Source organism: Hippoglossus hippoglossus, chromosome 11 (genome assembly GCF_009819705.1).
Source record: "Hippoglossus hippoglossus isolate fHipHip1 chromosome 11, fHipHip1.pri, whole genome shotgun sequence".
NCBI lineage: Eukaryota > Metazoa > Chordata > Actinopteri > Pleuronectiformes > Pleuronectidae > Hippoglossus > Hippoglossus hippoglossus.
This window is the reverse complement of record NC_047161.1, coordinates 12250044-12267571: the sequence shown is the minus strand read 5'-3', so window position 1 is coordinate 12267571 and position 17528 is coordinate 12250044. Positions and strand designations below refer to the sequence as shown.

Here is a 17528-nt window from a genome sequence, read left to right as displayed (position 1 = left end):
TAGATTACTGGACGCTTTGTTCCATGTACTGAAGCTCTGTGGCAGTTACATTCTCACAATTCACCACATCTAAAGGGACAAAAATGGCAAACTTCCTGCTCACAGAAACAGGCCATTCCCGTTAAATTATACAGAAATTGGAAATGTGAGGGAAGTTGGATAAGTACCTGACAGTGAAAGATGTACTCAGGTGTGGATTTCTTAAATTTGATGTTCCACACCAGGGCAACACCGTCTGGTTCATGAGGAGCATCTTCATTATTGTTGTAGGAGGCAACCATCAACTCTGGATACTGAGGGAGAGACAAAAGAAAGAGGTGGATGTTAATAAATGCAAACAAGTTCATGATAGAGCTGCTCCCATTCTCCTCAGTTTCAGAGATTTTAAACTTGCTTGTCTGCTTTTACATCGTGGTAGAGTTACACTTATACTGTAAACAAAGATGGACGATGTGTGTCTGGTGATCATAGCGTGAAGCTGTGGTATCAGATTCCCACCGTTACATGTGCTCAGCTGTCAATCATGACATCTCACCATGTTTTATAGGATCAAATAACTGATTAAAACCAAGTACTCTAACATTGTTGTTTGGCCCATGCCCCATCTGCTACCATGGAGGAGCCAGGGTTTGGGATCTATACTGCAGCCAGCCACCAGGGGGTGTTCGAGATGATTTGTCCTCACCTCAGTGGCGCCGTCATGTCGTCCATCTTTATTTACAGTCTAGGATTCAAAGTAACGCACAAAAGGCTGCAGGCTTTACCTGAGGGGACCAGTCGAGACAGGTGACGACGCGATGTTTCGACCAGTGTTCATCGTAGAAGAGTCGACTGAAAGAGAGACTGGAGCCACTGCCAGAGTCTCTGGAGGCAGAGAGCAGAGAAAAGGGTCAAAGGTTACTTCTTGAGCAGACCTGGAGAAAACAGATTTGTTCTAGTCCCACAACAGACACTTGTCAAAGTATGTAAGTAGTTATCTGCCTAGAAAAAAAAAGATCTTCAGTCAGTGGTGGTCTTTTGTGATCACGGCTTTAATCTACGTGACACAGTAAATAAGCAGGACCAACTATTTTCACTTTGTGGATTTCAGGGATCAAGACCTTTAGCGGTGCTCCCTTAGATTAGCCAGCAGTAAACCTTAAGGAATTACAAATCATACTATGACATTATTTTACTTTTTTTTTTACAAAAGACTGGAACTAGAAAGTTACTTAAAAGGGACACTCCACACATTTTACACATCAAGTTCAGTTTACTCAGCAAGAACTTCTCAGCCTGTATACTGTTGTTGCTGAAGTAGCTTTTTGACTTCTACTGCTGATTTTGTCCATTCTTTTTTCATCTGTCCCTTGTGAGTCTCCCAACTTTATAAACATGGATTACTAATTTGCTTAAATACCTCTTTAAAAATGTCTTTCCTTTCAGCACAACAAATTGCATGTTTCAGAAAAGTAGAATCTGCTCTGAGGAACTGAGTTTTCTGACTGGATTTGTATCACTAGTGTGGAACCTAAACATATGTGTTAACTTGAAAAGTAAAGAGTTCTGTGTCAGTGGTCACAGTAGTAGTAGTACCACTACCACCGCAGTTTTTGTGTGGCACCCCAGAAAGGGAGAAGTTACCAGAAAAGAAGTAAGAAAAAAAAAAAAAGAAGGGCACTGAAGTTAAGCGCTGGGTCATGGCCTGTTTTAGACATAATCTCTATTTGACCACAGGCTTGATGCTTCTCTGTGGCTGCAGCGGTCAAGGTTGAGGTAAGTAAGTAAAAAAAGCCTTCTTCTGTGGATACTGAACCAGCTTTGCACTTATGACTCACAACTTCAACCGCCACATGGATAACATGGAGACAACCCTTCGGATGGCAAGAGGACAATGCTCTTCAGGATGTGATGGTTGTCAGTTCACAGGAGGTTTTAACCCCCGGAGAGTGTGACATCAGCAAGAAGACATTCATTTTGAAGAACAAAGGAGCCTCGAGGCCCCTGGAGTGAAACAGTGGGCATGAGTCAGTCTCAGTGCATTTTCTCAGTTCGCAGCATGCGAGTAAACACTCACATGTGCTTACACATCCAAACACATCCTCCCTCCTCCTGTCCCCTCCCGCCTCCTCCTCCCCGCCTCCTCACCCCTCTTTGTCCTCCGGGTCTCGGCCGCTGTAGTCAAAGAAGATGTCGCTGTCTTCGGCCAGAGCTCTCTCCATCACTCGGATGCTGCAGTCAAAGAAACTCTGAAACTCAGAGGAGTGAAGGATCTGCTGCCGCTCTTCCTCTGTCAGCTCCCTCAGCACCGAAAATGTGCCTGATGGAGGGAAGATGAACATGAACGCATGAGCATGTGAGGGATTTATATTAATAAGATACAGAGAGAAAATTTAAATCTTTCCCCTTAGTTTGCCATTCTTAAAATCAATACATCTAAAAGTTTAAAAAATCACCAAAATATTGGTAGATACATTTTTTGTTTTACTAACTTAACAACTGACCTGTCTTAGCTCAACTTATTGTTATTTCAGTATATCACCAGGTTTCCTCTTTTGTGGAAGAGCCTATGTAAAGCACTGTCATGACAATATTAATTCAAAAATAACAATGCCTGTGATTGCTTCTTTTTTTAAATATCCAATTTTGAGTTGTTTTTTTAATAATTAGCTTTTCTGTTTCCTAAATTTCATATATTTCACGAAGTTACAAGGTATCACATCATTTCTAGGCATTCCCAAAAAATTAACCACTACATATAAAGTTTAATAATTAAACAGACTCTGGACTGTGTTACCGTCTGCTCCTAACTGTAATAGGACAAACATCCTACTGAAAACTACCCTTATATGATCATTTACAAGCTCACAGATGCAGTACTGTCACACAGTATTTCCTCCGTCCCTGATGTCAGATTAACATTCACTTCATCTCTATCAAAACCAGAATCACGTCCAGGACATAATAAACTACAAACAGTTCCTAATGCACCTTTCCTAATAAAAAACAACAGTAAGAACTTCATAAACAAGAGAAAAACAAAGCCCTCTGAGCGACCCGCCTCCCTTTGAACGTAATGGCTGCACAGCACGCCGTCCCCTTTTTGAAGTCACTGTCCCCAAGCGCACACGGAATCTTTTTTTTTTTTACACACACAAACATGCACAGACACACACATATTTTGACCTTTACCCTGCCTCTTGACTTTGATCCCCACCATCCCTTTGTATTTCTTACGAGTTGTCAGAAAAGACCCAGTGAATCGAGTGGCAGAGATCAAAGGCCAGACCTTCTAATAGGCCCGGATGGAGAGGAGATGGATGACTGTGTGTTTATGAGTGAATGTGTGTATATACATCACTGTGTGCGTGCGTGTATGTGTGTGTGTGTGTGTGTGTGATTCAGACAGAGTCACGGATGTGTTTGTGTGGCTGAATATGAATATATCTATCATCACTCAACTCTGTCTTTATTATTTACCACATGAACCCTCCACATACGCATATTTATACACACACACGCTCTTTCTCTTCCTCTCCACTTTGAAGTGCAGTTGGGGGGAGTGGTCAAGTGACAGGTTTTTAATCAGCGCTGACCCTCACATGCCACGGAGCTGATATGCTGGCCCCGTCTTAACCCCCGGCGCAACATATCCCCACCCTTCCGTCTGATACACCCACTGACTGGGAGAGGGTGTGACACACGAGTCCCCGTTTTTCGTGACAGCAACGAGTGAGGACTTAAGAATGATGAATGGGGATGCCTGTAGTGACCATAGACTATATATAAAGATGGAGAACATGAAAGATACCATAAAGTGAAGCCAAAGCGTCTCAATTGCCACCTGGTGCCTGCCTGCAGTACAGGTTATAAATACAGCCTACTCCAGGTTAGTTGATTGGACATGGATCAAACTAAACAGTTAAAGTACATGTTAAAAATATTTTTTTCACAGATTGTTTCTGTCGAGGACCTTGCTACCTGGCTCCATATCCAGGATATTTTAGCTTCATTTCTGGAAAGCAGGAGGAAGTGAAGCAATCTTTATATCCAGTAAATAGCAGTACCTGAGGCATGAACTGCCTCATATATCAAGTTAGTTTATGAGAAGGGAATATTAGTGACATAATTCCTGAAGTGGTTGACAGAAGTCTGACCTCCACAGTTTTTACATTTCCATCATCCGTCCGTCCTCGTACCTTCTTTGTTTTCTCTGTTGTCGTCTTCATCCTGCTGCTCTGACTCGGGGCCTGGCTTTGCCTCCATCATCTCCTCATCTTCCTCCTCCTCCTCTACTGAGAGTAGGAAAAAAAACGACAGAGAGAAAGCACTCATGTTAATCAACAGCTGTTCCAATTTACCTCGACCTCCTGCTGTGTGCCGCCCCCCCCCCCTTCTTACCAAAATAATCATTGCCAGACATGCACTGGTACACCTGACTAACAAACATTCAGTCCAAATGGGTTTCATTTACCAACACACACACCCACACACACGCACACATATTTACAAAAACAATATGAAGCACAAAAGCAGCAGATTTTCCATCAAAGTTGCTAATGTACATTAAGTATACGTTGACTTGGGAGAAGAGGTATCACAGGAAACAAGCCGGGGCCCATTTCCATGTTGTAGCTGAAGCATGTGTTCACATGGTCCCCATGTGTGGGGATACTGCACTCATCATGCACGCAAACGAGACGCACACAAAGACACACACAGTCCGAGGGAAAAGTCGGAGTTGTATGCGTTCTCCTATTTCTCTCACCTTTGACCCCAAGCAAAGAGATCCAGTGATGTGTGTGTAAAAGGGGGATTCCCTTTGGATTTCCTCCAATCAGGCTCTGCAATTACACTCCACTTTCCAGGATTTATTGGAAGTGTGTGCGCTGTGCGCTTGGGGTTCAAGTATGAAGGGTTATTGTCAACATAGGCACCTGCTTGTCAGCTACTGCCCCCAACACCCCTCAGGGTGTGTGTTGGTAACCCTCGCCAACCTCTCCTCCTCTTTTCTGCCGCTCCCCTCCCTCCGAAACAGATGCTGAGAGTCAGGGGCCTCTCCGAAGACCTCTTAACACCCTGACACCGTGACCAGACACCTGTGGTCTGCCAACACACATGCTGTACACACACACACATACGATCTGTTTCTCTCACACACACAGACACACACCCGGGGCCCTCACCCGCAGTGCCAGGGGTGGTGAGGGGTTAACTGGCGCAGGGTCAAGCTGACAACAGTCGCTCAGTCCAGTGAGAGGAAGTGACTACATCACACCCTCAGACGTGTCATGTCTCGCTCTCACACACACAAGCACACACGTCAGGGTGTGTTTAACTCAGTTGGAGTATGGCCTGGGGCACTGTTAAAACCACTCTCTCAAGAGCCTCTCTTGCACCGGATGAACTGTCCATTTATCACTTGTACTCGCTTAAGCTACTCTTTAAAAGCAACAAATATGATTATAATTGGTTGAACACTTCAGTGAATTTATTATGAATATCGTCGCATTATTTTACTTCATCATTTTAGGCTTCCCAGTACCTCCTTCTCTCATCCTGCCTTTGTGTTTTCTTTTGTTTTTCACTTCCAAGCAAACCTTTTTTGATATACGACTTTCATTTTCGTACTGTGTGTATATAATAAATGACTAAGCTAAATCAAACACATGGCGGCAGGGCTCAGTCCAAGTCGGTGGTTAACAGCCAACTGCAGTGATCCAAACACCAGTGACCCACCAAGAGACCGGAGAGGACCAGACGGGCAGGCTGCCAGACGAGCTCCATGTCGGAGCTGCCAAAACAGACAAGCTGCAGACAGAAACACACAGGAAAACCCTTCTTTGGAGCCCTTTGTCTCTCCCCCTGTGTTCATTTCAATTACAATCTCCTTGACAGAGGTTTTTGTCATCTATCAGTCATTACTCCCCTCAACAAACGCTGGTTGGTAATCTGCAAAGATGTGAAAAGGCAAATGGAGTTCCACTAACAAACGTGCATTAGACACTTCTATTCTATTCGGCTCTATTCTGCTTTCATGACCTTACGTGACCAGTCCGGTGGTTGGAATGTGTGGTGATGAGGATGGGAGGAGCGTGAGCAGAGGAGAGAGAGAGACCACATTGAGGAGCGGTCAAACTGTCAGCCCCCGGGACCACAGGACTATGGAGCAAGGCAGCATGATTCATGGCCTATGGGTTACCTCACTAAGGGGAGACGGTCCAATTCCCGTACGGAGATACTGCTGATGTTGCTGCCAGTGGCCATGCATCAAGTTGTTCTGTCAGTCACGCACCAAAAATATCCCAGCAATCTGCTTTGAATGGAACTTTTCAGAGATGCTTTTCAGTGTGTGCTCAAAGTAAAGCCCAAACGACTGTACAATGCGGTAAATGATACTGGAAAATGGGGCTTATGGGTAAGAGAACAAAACTTTATGCAAAACGTGCATGCAAACACACACAGAGGCACTGCAGGGTTTCCTGTCGAGCTGCAAAAGAAGCAGGGAAGGGAATTCAAAAGAGACAATCTTCCACAGTTTGAGTGTGTGTCACTGCTTGTCTGCGGGTTCACTTTCTGACTGCACACTATCCTGTTTCCACCTCATTCCAGTCACGGGAAGCTTTCTCTTTCCACCTGCTGCTTAATACCGCTTCTCGCTGCAGGACAACAGGTTAACCGGTCTCCTCCCCCTCGCCACAGACGGGGGGTCCACCTTGATGAAACGCGACTTGGGGGCTGCTGTTTTGGCCGGCTACACGCCCGGGGTAATGATATCCTCGGTAGCCCGGGGCCACCGCATCTGGCTGCCTCAATCTTCCCCTGGCTGCTACCTCACGCTGACCAGGCCCAGTCAATTCAGCACATCCTGGCAGGTATGCAGACACACACTCACAGTGTGGAGGTACAAACACACCGTACACACACACACACACACACACACACACCGAGGTGTAAAGGTGTGTGTAAATGCACACACACAATCTGAGGCATATCCACATGTCTAAATGTCACTGTTTATAGTTAGAAGTGCAGTGTCCGTTCTAAGTCGTCTGTTTGCTCGACTTGTGGTCATGCTGGTCGCAGCTTTCTTTGAAATGCGCCCGTTGTCATGAACGCACTGTTGTTGTAACCAACCACGTTTCCTACATTGATGAGTCACCAGTTAATTCAAACTGTATTGTATCATGAGACTGGGAGTCGTCTTTTCATTTAGTATTTGAGTCTACAAACTTTCAGTCATTTTGTCACCTCCACTACATGTTTTTCACTCAGGCAGACTCATAGCAGCAAAGTCCCACCTCCATGTTAGTCAATCGGCACAGTGCAGTCACTGTGGTGGTCCTGATCGGGTCCGTGTCAAACACCATCTGATTAAAACTCTTTTATTCTGGTTTCATTTCCAAAGAAAGTGCTGCAAATATACATCAGGCCTCTTTTCGTGCTCTCTGGCAAAGAGTTAAATCTTGTAATTTTGTGATTTTAAAATGGTTTTCCTCCTGGATACAGAGTGTAGAGCTTGACTTGATGCAATGTCCTTCACAATGCTTGATCAGTCAATGAGACAGAAGCACTTGAGTCCATTTTTAGTGCAATTAAGTCCATACTTCTGTCACTGGCAGAACGGTTCTTAACCACCGCTGGAAATGTGCTTCAGCTCATGTTCAGCAATCGACCACCCTCTCTCATCTTAATGAAGTCTCACAATCGGGTTTCCCACTTGTTCAGACAGTTTCTTTCCACGTGCAGCCATGTTGTGTTCGACACAACCCAGGCCAAAGGAAGCTGAGGGGTTTCACAGGAGAACCGGTGTCAGATTGGCTGTTAGATAACCATAATGGAGGAATTGGAATCAGGAGAGAAACAAATCTGAGCAGGTAAATACTAAATAGATATAAACTTCTGTTGATATGAATTGTATTATATAAATTATAGTTGTATATCAAAATGAATGACTCCAAGCACCTCATAATTGAAAATTAACACAATGAGTAATTAAGGATTTTTACAGTTTTGAAGGGATTTTTACATCATTGAAGATGGAGCCAGTGAGTCTTTGTCTTTTTTTGTGTAAAATGTTCATGAATGATTAAGTGATATAATTGCTTAATTAGCCTGATTTTCTAGTCAATTAATTTTGCTTCAATTTTATGAATTATAATGCATAACAGATCATATAGTTAATTGTATCAAATACAAAGTTGATTCCTTCATATGTCATGGAATGAAAAGTATACTGTATATCAACAGTAAAACTATGTTATACTAAGAAATGTGTGATCGTTCTGTAGATTGACTTATATATATATATTTATCGAATTCAAACATTAAACAAAATCAGTCCTCTTATACATGCTTTTACGTTGACCTGATTCTCTGAAACCTTTATCTGCACCTACCCATCACTCTTAACTTCTCACACAGACAAGGAGTTAGCTTGTTATTAAAATGCAACTGTCGACTGTATTGTATGCTTATTAACACTTTATAATCATGTTTTCTGGGCCAGTAGGAGCATCGTTGTCTCCCTTATGGACCACGAGTAGATGGAAAGAGTTCAGGTGAGAGTAATGTGCTGATGTGTTTCTGAAATAAAGAAAACAGTTTTAATGAAGACTGATGCACTGCTGAGACTTTCATTATCTTGTATTAATTCACAGTAGGCAGCTACTATCGAGCATGTGGAGGAAAGAGTTTTAAAGACACTGACAGCATATAAAAGACGTACACTATCTTCTGCTTCCCTTCGCCTAAAGGACAATGAGGTGTGTGTGTGTGTGTCACGACAATAATGCGTTACCATGTGCTCTGTTTGTTAAAGATCAAAGCAGTTTGCGAACCCTTTATTCTGAACGCAACCCACAGTGAGCGCGAGTGTGCTGAAATGTTTTGCAGAGAAGTTGGCGTGGTTATCAAAGAGCTGAGGGTGTGTGTGTGTAGACGGAGGGATGAGACCAGGTTTGTCATCGTCTGCATCACAGCAGCGGAGCTGCAGATTTATCTTATCGGTGTGGAGGTGACTGCTCAACTGAGTCACACCCAATCAAAGTTGACAGTGCTCATAATTTTCTATAGATTTCTATGATATTAATCATAAAGACAGAGAGACATTGATAAGAGAGAGGGGAGGCGTCGAAAAATCTGTGAGTGGGACACAACAGAGAGATCCGGCAGGATATTGGGGGATCCCACGCACTGGGAATAACCCTACAATATCATATATGGGCACACATAAACACACACACACACACACACACACTTAGACAGAGTTCGCAGGGGTTCTGGGAGGATGACTGTTGAGCAGACCACAACACAAGCACTATGCAGAGGAGTAGGAGGAGATCGACAAGACTTGAAAGGCTCCTCTAATGTGGGCCTGGCACGACACACACACACACTCACACTCACACACACACACACACACGCACACAAACCCAACTCTTTTTGTCACAGAGAGACACAACACACATACTCCCACTACATTCACTTCACCTCTGCATATGTTACAAATGACCTGAGGCATGAGGGGAATTCTCTCACTTTTATTCGTCCCACCTCCAGTAATGTTATCCTTGTTATCCAATTACCAAAAAGAAAAAAGAAAATGATAAAAGCACAATGATTTTACATGATTGATAAATGATGTCGGTCAGAAATAAAATGACGCAATCTTAAAATAAATAAAATGTGATCTGATAGGCCTGTAGGAAATTTCTCGTCACACCGGGCGTTATTTTTGGCACACAAACATGAACATTTCATTATGTGGGATGTAGATCTAAAAAATGGTGTCATCTCTAAACAGAAGATCGCTGCACATACAAAGCATAACTCTTCACAATCCTTGTTCATTAAGGCAGGAAATTCCTGTTTTCACACATCTGGAACAAGCTCACAGGTCATTTGAGTAAAAACCTAGAGATTAAAATAAACACTTCATTCATCACTCTTTTGATAGTTAAGCCAGTCATACTTTTTGCATGCCTTTTACCCACTGACAAGTGTCCTAGTGAACTGTCCTGAGCAATTTACACAGGTCTCTATAGTCTTTGTTAATATTGATGTCTCAGTTAAAACTTAAAATCTTTCTAAACACAGAGGAACACTTACATCTGTGAGTCAGACTGGACAGCAAATTGATGGGTTAGACGAAGCTTTGCTCTAAAGTTGAACAGACTTTATCCGAAAGCTTAAATTGCTTGAAAAATAATATATTTGATAATTTATTTAGTTTCGAGAGCAAAGTGAAAATGCTTAAAATGTCCTGCACAAATAATCCTCTGAAACCTGTTATTTAAGGTTGAATGATAAAATGATAAAATTAGCACGATATCATTTTTCTTCAATAGCAATAACACAAATTAATTATGCATTGCACCAGCACGGTGAGGGGTATAACACATATCATTGTTTTGAATGTTTTAACTTAAATAGAAAGTCATTTTCTGCACAAAAATAAGTGTCTGAAATCAGTCTTATAACTTGCAACAAATAAACTTTTGAAATTTACCATAATAACTATCAATATCGACTGATCAACATTTTTGGCCACATCACCAAGCCCTACTTTAACTTCAGTTTGTTAATTTTATTCCTTTTTTTCCGTTTGGTTTAATAGGAAATAATATTTAAAATTCAGCATGGTTCATCAAGTCATGATTGCCACAGTAGGGGTAAAAGTATACACACACATTAGCAGCGCGACCTGATGTGAAAGCGGTGAGGTTAAAAACCGCAGGATGATTTAGATTAATTCATCTCTTCACCACACTGATCAAACAGTGTGTATGTGTTTGTGCACAGCCGGGTCCACACCTTGTGCAGACGCATGCCCACACATAATCAGCTGTCATTAATGCAGCCCATTCAGGCCTTTGGGGGTGTGCGGCAAGCCTTGCTCTGTGCTGTGGGTGCAGTGAGAGTAGATTCACTGCCCATATCTTTCTCCCCTTCAGTCTCTTTCTCTCTCACCCACCCCCCTCTCCTCGAGCCGTGCCACCCAGGCTTGGCCCCGACCCAGACCCACATCTTTAAAGTGAGCCATCATGCCATGCCACGCCGCGCTGAGCCTGGCCGCAAGGCCCTGATTAAAAACCATGACTTCAAACTTTCCAAACTGTCAAATACCCAGTCAGAGGGAGAGAACGAGAGACGGACCGACAGAAAGAAAGTCTTACATAAAATCTAAAATTCTTATACAGCATCAATTCGCTTTTCTACGCATCATCTGAGCAGGAATTTGTGTCACTCAGAAACAACAATGTTCTCATCTGTGTGTGTGGCTCGGATGGCGAATGGTGGTTTGTGTTTGCCACTTGGATGACGATGGTGTTTCATTTTGTTTTAACGAGGGACGCACGGACACATGGGACAAACAGCTTTTATAGGCCTGTTAGACGTTGATGCTTGGGGGTTGAATATTTCTGAATTGTACTAAAATATACAACTGCTTCCACAGCACCTCAGCAGCACATCCAATAAATAAACAACAGCATATTCTCAGGAAAAGGAGCTCAATTAGTGAAAGAAAAGACTTGTTTTAAATCCTGTAAAATGTTGTCAATCAAATTAAGACTTCTTCTGAGATATGTTTGTGCATAAGTTTGATTATTTGGAAAAATTATGACTGTAATGTAATTTCATTTGATACTTATTTCTAATAGCAAATCTGTCAACCTCATTGTAAGACTGAGAGAGCCATCAAGTATATAATCAAGTATATGTGCTAAGAGTGCTCCCTGCTGGAGAGTTGCAGAATAGCAGTCAACACTGCTGCGAAGCAGAAAACCAGCATAATGATCAAATTTCCCTTCAATCAACTGTCAAGCTGTAAACTTGATGATGTCGAAATAGGTCAGAATCATTTGCAACTTGAACAGAGTTAGTTGATTTTGAAGCGTGGAGAGTTTCCACTATGACTAAAAAACAAATTGCCTTGTTAGAAGATTAAATATTTACTTTTACCTGACAAATAAAGTTAGTGATTTTGTAAATAAAATGTCTGTATTTAAAAAAAACAATTCCTCAGGGTGTCATTGTTAAACTGCAGGTAAAAGTACACAAGCAAGCATTGAAATGGTTAATAGCCATCAGACCGAAACGGCTGAAGTGAAGCAGGGCTATGAGCTGCAGGCTAACTGTGGCAGTGAACCGCTACCCTCTCAAATGAAAACCCCTGGAGAGTCGAAAGGATCTCGGAGTACAAGGGAGACCACCCAGGGAAAGGTTCATGCCCCACTGTTGTTTTACACACACATAAAAAATGCAACAAGGGGGGAGAGGGTGGGGCGCACATGTCAAAAAGTCAAGTTCAACAAAACACAAGTGAGAAGAGGGAAAAAAAAGAAAGAAAACAGGCGGTAGAGTTAAAAAGAAAGAAAGCAACACGTGAAACTGTATTCCTACTCATCTCGAGCAATCTTCAGATGGCAAATATTACTCTGGATGATGGTCATTTTGCCAAAGAGAGAAAGAAAGCCAGGGAGAGGGAGATGAAGAAAGGGCTCATGTACCTTATTATACGGTGGTCATAGGGGAAAATTGCAATCATCTGTGACTCATTTGGAATACCTTACGCACTGCGAAAGACATTATTTTTCTCTAATATCAAGAACTTCTCTGGGCTTCGGCTGCCACGGACGTTTTTTGACAGAAACCGCTTGGGACGCTGCATCAATTTTGGGGAGTGAAACGGGAGAGAGGGCTGCGCCCTTTAGAGTTTGATGACGGTGAAACTGAGCTCTGAGACGTTTTATGAAGCGAGAAAGTGATAAGCGCTGGCCGATTATGTGTATCTGCAGGGAACAGATGAGGGGAGAACCTAATGGCAAAGCCTAAATCTGACATGAAGCAGAAGAAAGTGTGTGTAACATGTATGTATAGCATGTGTGGCACAGTATTAATGGACCCAAAAGTCGCCAGAAACATTAAAAGATAATTCTTATATCTACTTTCAACATAGGAATTTACAGCAAAACAACTGAGTACATTTTGTTCAAGGTCTTCTAGGTACACTCACTATAGTTATTCTCTACATGGATTTAGCCTCTAACAACGCACACACACACACACACACAGACACACACACACCTTCGGTCCTGTTGTACCCGCCTGTGCTGGAACAACAACAATGTACGAGGCAAGCACTTCCATATGTGGCTACGCACACATCGTATATATATATGCACATACACAGACACATAAAGCAACGTATAAGTACCTCGCCATGAGAAACACACACTCATGCAACCACATTCCTCCCTTCAGGACCTTGAAGACTCTGCCCGCAGTCATGTCGGTTTCATACAGACCGGGAGTGTGTTACATTCACGGTTTTATATGAATGCCTCGTTGCTTCAGTGGATTGTAGAAAATGCCAAAGACAGACGGACACGGGGTAAATTGGCTGAGAGAACTTAAAGGACCTCGGCTTCAGGAGTTGTGAGTGTCTGTTAACGGTAATTCTTTCCTTCTCCAAGCTCTGGAGTAGGAGAAACCAGACAAAACATATCAGCTACATTCAGGTCTAACTGTAAACAAGCCTCACATATCACACAGCTATGTCATGAATAACAATAAGAAAAAAGTGTTTTGAATGTTTGTTTGTGTTTTTGTGTTTCTGAGAATGTTGAAAAAAATGCTTAGGATTAGAGTATATATATGTTTATTTATATTCAACATATTCTATTTAAGTTGATGGGTTATGAACATTCTGACGTTTAGGCTTATTTGTTTGATTTGTGGAGGAAATGTATGTGTTGTATATTTGGTGTATGGTTGATGTGTGTATATATTGAGAAATTTTAATATAATATTATATTCAGAAAAAATGAAAATAGCAAAAAATTGCAAATGTAGCTAGAATTTAGTGTATTTAGGATTTTTTTGCGTTAGCAAAATGTCAAAGGATATAATAAGTAACAGGTTTTATAGGGACTGTGCTGACTAGGACAGACAATATGGTTGAATGTCATGTCAATGGGTCTTTTTCTCAACATCTCAATGAGCAACAAGCTCCTCGGAAGGTCCCAAACATTTTGTTTACATGGAGGCTGTAAACAAAATGTTTTGTATGTATGATTTCAGAGCATTTAAACAACACCTTGACACCTTTTTACAATGTTTGCATAATAACAATGACAACAGAAAAATAATCAGGTGTGACAGACGTAAATCATTCAAAACATTTAACAAGTTAACGTTAAAAGCTACGATTAAGAGCTGAATGTAAAATTGGGTTAATTGGTTTATAAGTGATGACGTCAGCAACTCAGCAACAACATTTTCACTAACTTACTGAGTTGCTGTTCCGGTTTGAGGTGGTGTTCACATGAATTTTCCAAATCTGATTTTTCAGATTTTTCTGATAGCACATCAGATAAATGAACTCTAGATACAAATGCAAAATTAGGTAGAAACGTGTTCGTCTGTTACGCAGAACATCAGACAAACTCATATGTGTGACACCAAACATTCTATAACCTCCTGCTTTAAACCCATTAAACTCAAGTAGAGATGAATTTCAGACATGAGAGGATTGCGATATTTTTGGTGCCAATTTTAAATCTACTTCAATTGGATTAAATCTAAAAGGACATTTTTGTACAAGTGACCTGCTGAATCACATTTAATAATTAAAGGGGGAAAAAACACCAAAGTAAACACTCTAATTGGACCAATGTGCTGCCAATGGTCAGGATCATTTCACAAATTTTCAGCTTTGTTTCTTAACTGCTCCATTATGGGATTGTGTAAAGTTCAGGTGACGTGCGTGCGTGTGTGTATATGTGTGCGTGACCACGTTTGCAGGTTCACATGTGTATATTTCTGAGGATGCGTGTATGCTTGTTTATTCCCATGTATGTTATTCTGCACTCGTGCGTTTACATTTATGAATCTGTTTGCTTATGTGTGTATGTGTGTGTGCATTTGAAAGGCTGTGTGTCTTTTTCAGATTAGTGCTTGGAAATGGGTTTTCTCTTGCAATTAGAGGCCATTACCAGTCCACCACAAGTCAAAAAGAAAGCCTCTTATTGCAGTAAATATACTTAAGTGAATTACTGACCAACTATATACTCAGAGTGTGCAGACCTTGAAAACTAATGAGTCGGAAAATACTACAGGGGGAGAGAGAGAGATAGAGTTATGCACATAGTTTTGCATTTAGACGCAGAGAGAATTCACCCGCACACTCTTGACCCTGTGAACTTTTAACCCTCACAAAGGGGTTTTCCAAAGTTGCAGCATCAATTTATACACAAACACACACAAAGTTGTATTTGTGAAGGCCTACTTGTGGTTCACTGTGAACAATTACAGCGGCAATATCAGAACTGCTGCAACATCGGTGGGCCGTCTCTCCTCTTTCTCCTCCATTCCTCTGTTTTTTTCCTAAGGTGCACATGTTCCTCACCTTTTTACTTTCTCTCCTTCTCCTTTGCTTCTCTCCATTTCTTTTGCTACCTTTCCACTGAGGCCTATTATGGCTCTTTCAAGGCTCCACTGAGCGAAAACCAATTTACTACACCCATGCCAACCTGCACACATGTGGATGTGCACAAGCACACGCACAAAATGGCTACAATCCCCTTGACCTTTCCTGATCTTGCCAACATCTCAAGTAGGCGCAGGCACACACGCACAGATAGTTATCTTCAGATTGAGATCAGTAAAGTAAGGGTGGGTTTGTTCGAGCACTGATACTGACTCTGTACATGGCCAAGTGTGACTGGCTGGTCCACAGTAACAGTAACAGGGAGGGAGACAGAAAGATTGTCCACACTTTAAAGAAACTATGTGACATGTCACCACCTGCTCCCCCATGAACAGTGTCTGAAACTTGGCTCTAGTTCTTCTGTAGTATTTGACGAGAATTGAGTTGGACATCTAAACATGAGAGATGATTCCCAGTCTGAAACACTTCACTTTTCACTGTGTTCAGTAGTGATACTTTCTAAAATAGAAAAAAGTAATGAAGAACAAAATACAGCATATTTTTTTCATTTAGCATGTTACACAAGTAAGACTGTCATTACAGAGTTGAAGGCCAAAAACTTGGTCTGGCCCAAATTTTTGGGCTTTACCAGAAATCTTTACGACATGAATGATGGTATTAGAACATTCTAAAATAGCCTTAGTGGAATGACACCAACTGTTTAAATATAGGTTCTAGTTTTTTCCATTTTAAAGAACATGATTTTAACATATTTCTACAATAAGTACTTTGTTTTATAATAATAGAAATATAAGAAATGTTTTCTTTTTTGCATCTTCTTTAATTAATTGATTTTGGCCGTCCAGGAGCAGCACATTGAGATAATAAAGACAACACTGACTTATTATCACCTTAAAAAAGGTTTTGGACAAAATTTTGTCACAAACAACTAAAAATTATGTCATGTTCAGAATTCTTTGTGACTTCTTCATGAGGGGACTTCATCATATGACAACATATGATGGGGAATAATTTATATGATCAATATAAGCTTTGGATTGTCTCTCTAGCTTTATTATTCGTGGCTATAACATGGAAAATGTGTTTTCGGACCGTATTTTTGTCGACCTTGACCTTGAGGTTTAAAAACAACACCCTGCTTCTGCTTGAGTCAGCTCACAGGGTAATACGAATCTAATTTGAGAATTACTGTAGCCATAAAAGTGCAGTGTACTGTGTCTCTCTTAAATGAGGCCACAAAAAGCATCCACCCTTCACACTGCAACAATGCCTGTCAGAACTTAACCTTTGCTGTATTTACAAATACTTGTTTTAGAAATATAAGGACCGTTACTTGGCAGATTAAAGCTAAAACGATCAACTGACAAAAATTAGACTTTATTTGGATTAAAATCTGTTTTGGATGAAAAAGAAATAGTCAGTTTGAAATAACAGCCACTTCTCTTTCTCGAGTTCATGTCAGCCCAGTAAAACACAAGATAGACGCATGAAACACCGACCACTAGACACACACTTTGTTTGACCTCAGTGGGTTAGGTTACTATCACACACCACATTAGAGCTTACTTTATATCCCTGCTATGTCCGCAGACACAGCGTCCGTCCCTCACGACAAGCATGTCCATTCATACCCATTAGGATGGCAGTAAATAGCTGGAGCCGACCGTGACTGGGCCTTAATCTGATTGCCTCACACAATGGACACTCAGGACAGACAGATCAGTAAACAGCCAATGGGAGAAGAACATGCATAGACAAGCTACACATTGCGATTATAGGGACACAAATTAGTCACGGAAATGAAAAGCAGTATCATTAACTAGTTTAAATGAGAGTCACACAAACACACACACACACACACACACATACACACACTGAATGGGATCTTTAAAACACAAACACTTGTGTACAAGGACAGACACGTGTTCACAAAGACACAAAATCAATGCACTTTAATAAAGCTACATTCATTGAAGATGCACACACACAGACACACACGCTCTCTTTTAGAGCTTACTGACGTCACACACACACACACACACACACACTCACTAACAACCACACACACACAAACACACACACACACACACAAAAC

At 41.5% G+C, this 17528-nt stretch overlaps 1 protein-coding gene across 10 annotated transcripts in view; it reads right to left on the bottom strand.

The window, feature by feature from the left end:
• The window catches only part of LOC117770897 (cytoplasmic dynein 1 intermediate chain 1), a 57757-nt gene that overhangs the window by 29280 nt on the left and 10949 nt on the right, over positions 1-17528 (bottom strand). For all 10 annotated transcript variants that reach the window (XM_034600732.1, XM_034600734.1, XM_034600726.1 and 7 more), the window contains exons 8-11: positions 4179-4274; positions 2128-2299; positions 765-864; positions 168-293 (exon numbers count right to left, since the gene is read on the bottom strand). In XM_034600732.1, coding sequence (XP_034456623.1) covers positions 168-293; positions 765-864; positions 2128-2299; positions 4179-4274 — 494 coding nt within the window. The remainder of the gene's footprint in view (positions 1-167; positions 294-764; positions 865-2127; positions 2300-4178; positions 4275-17528) is intronic.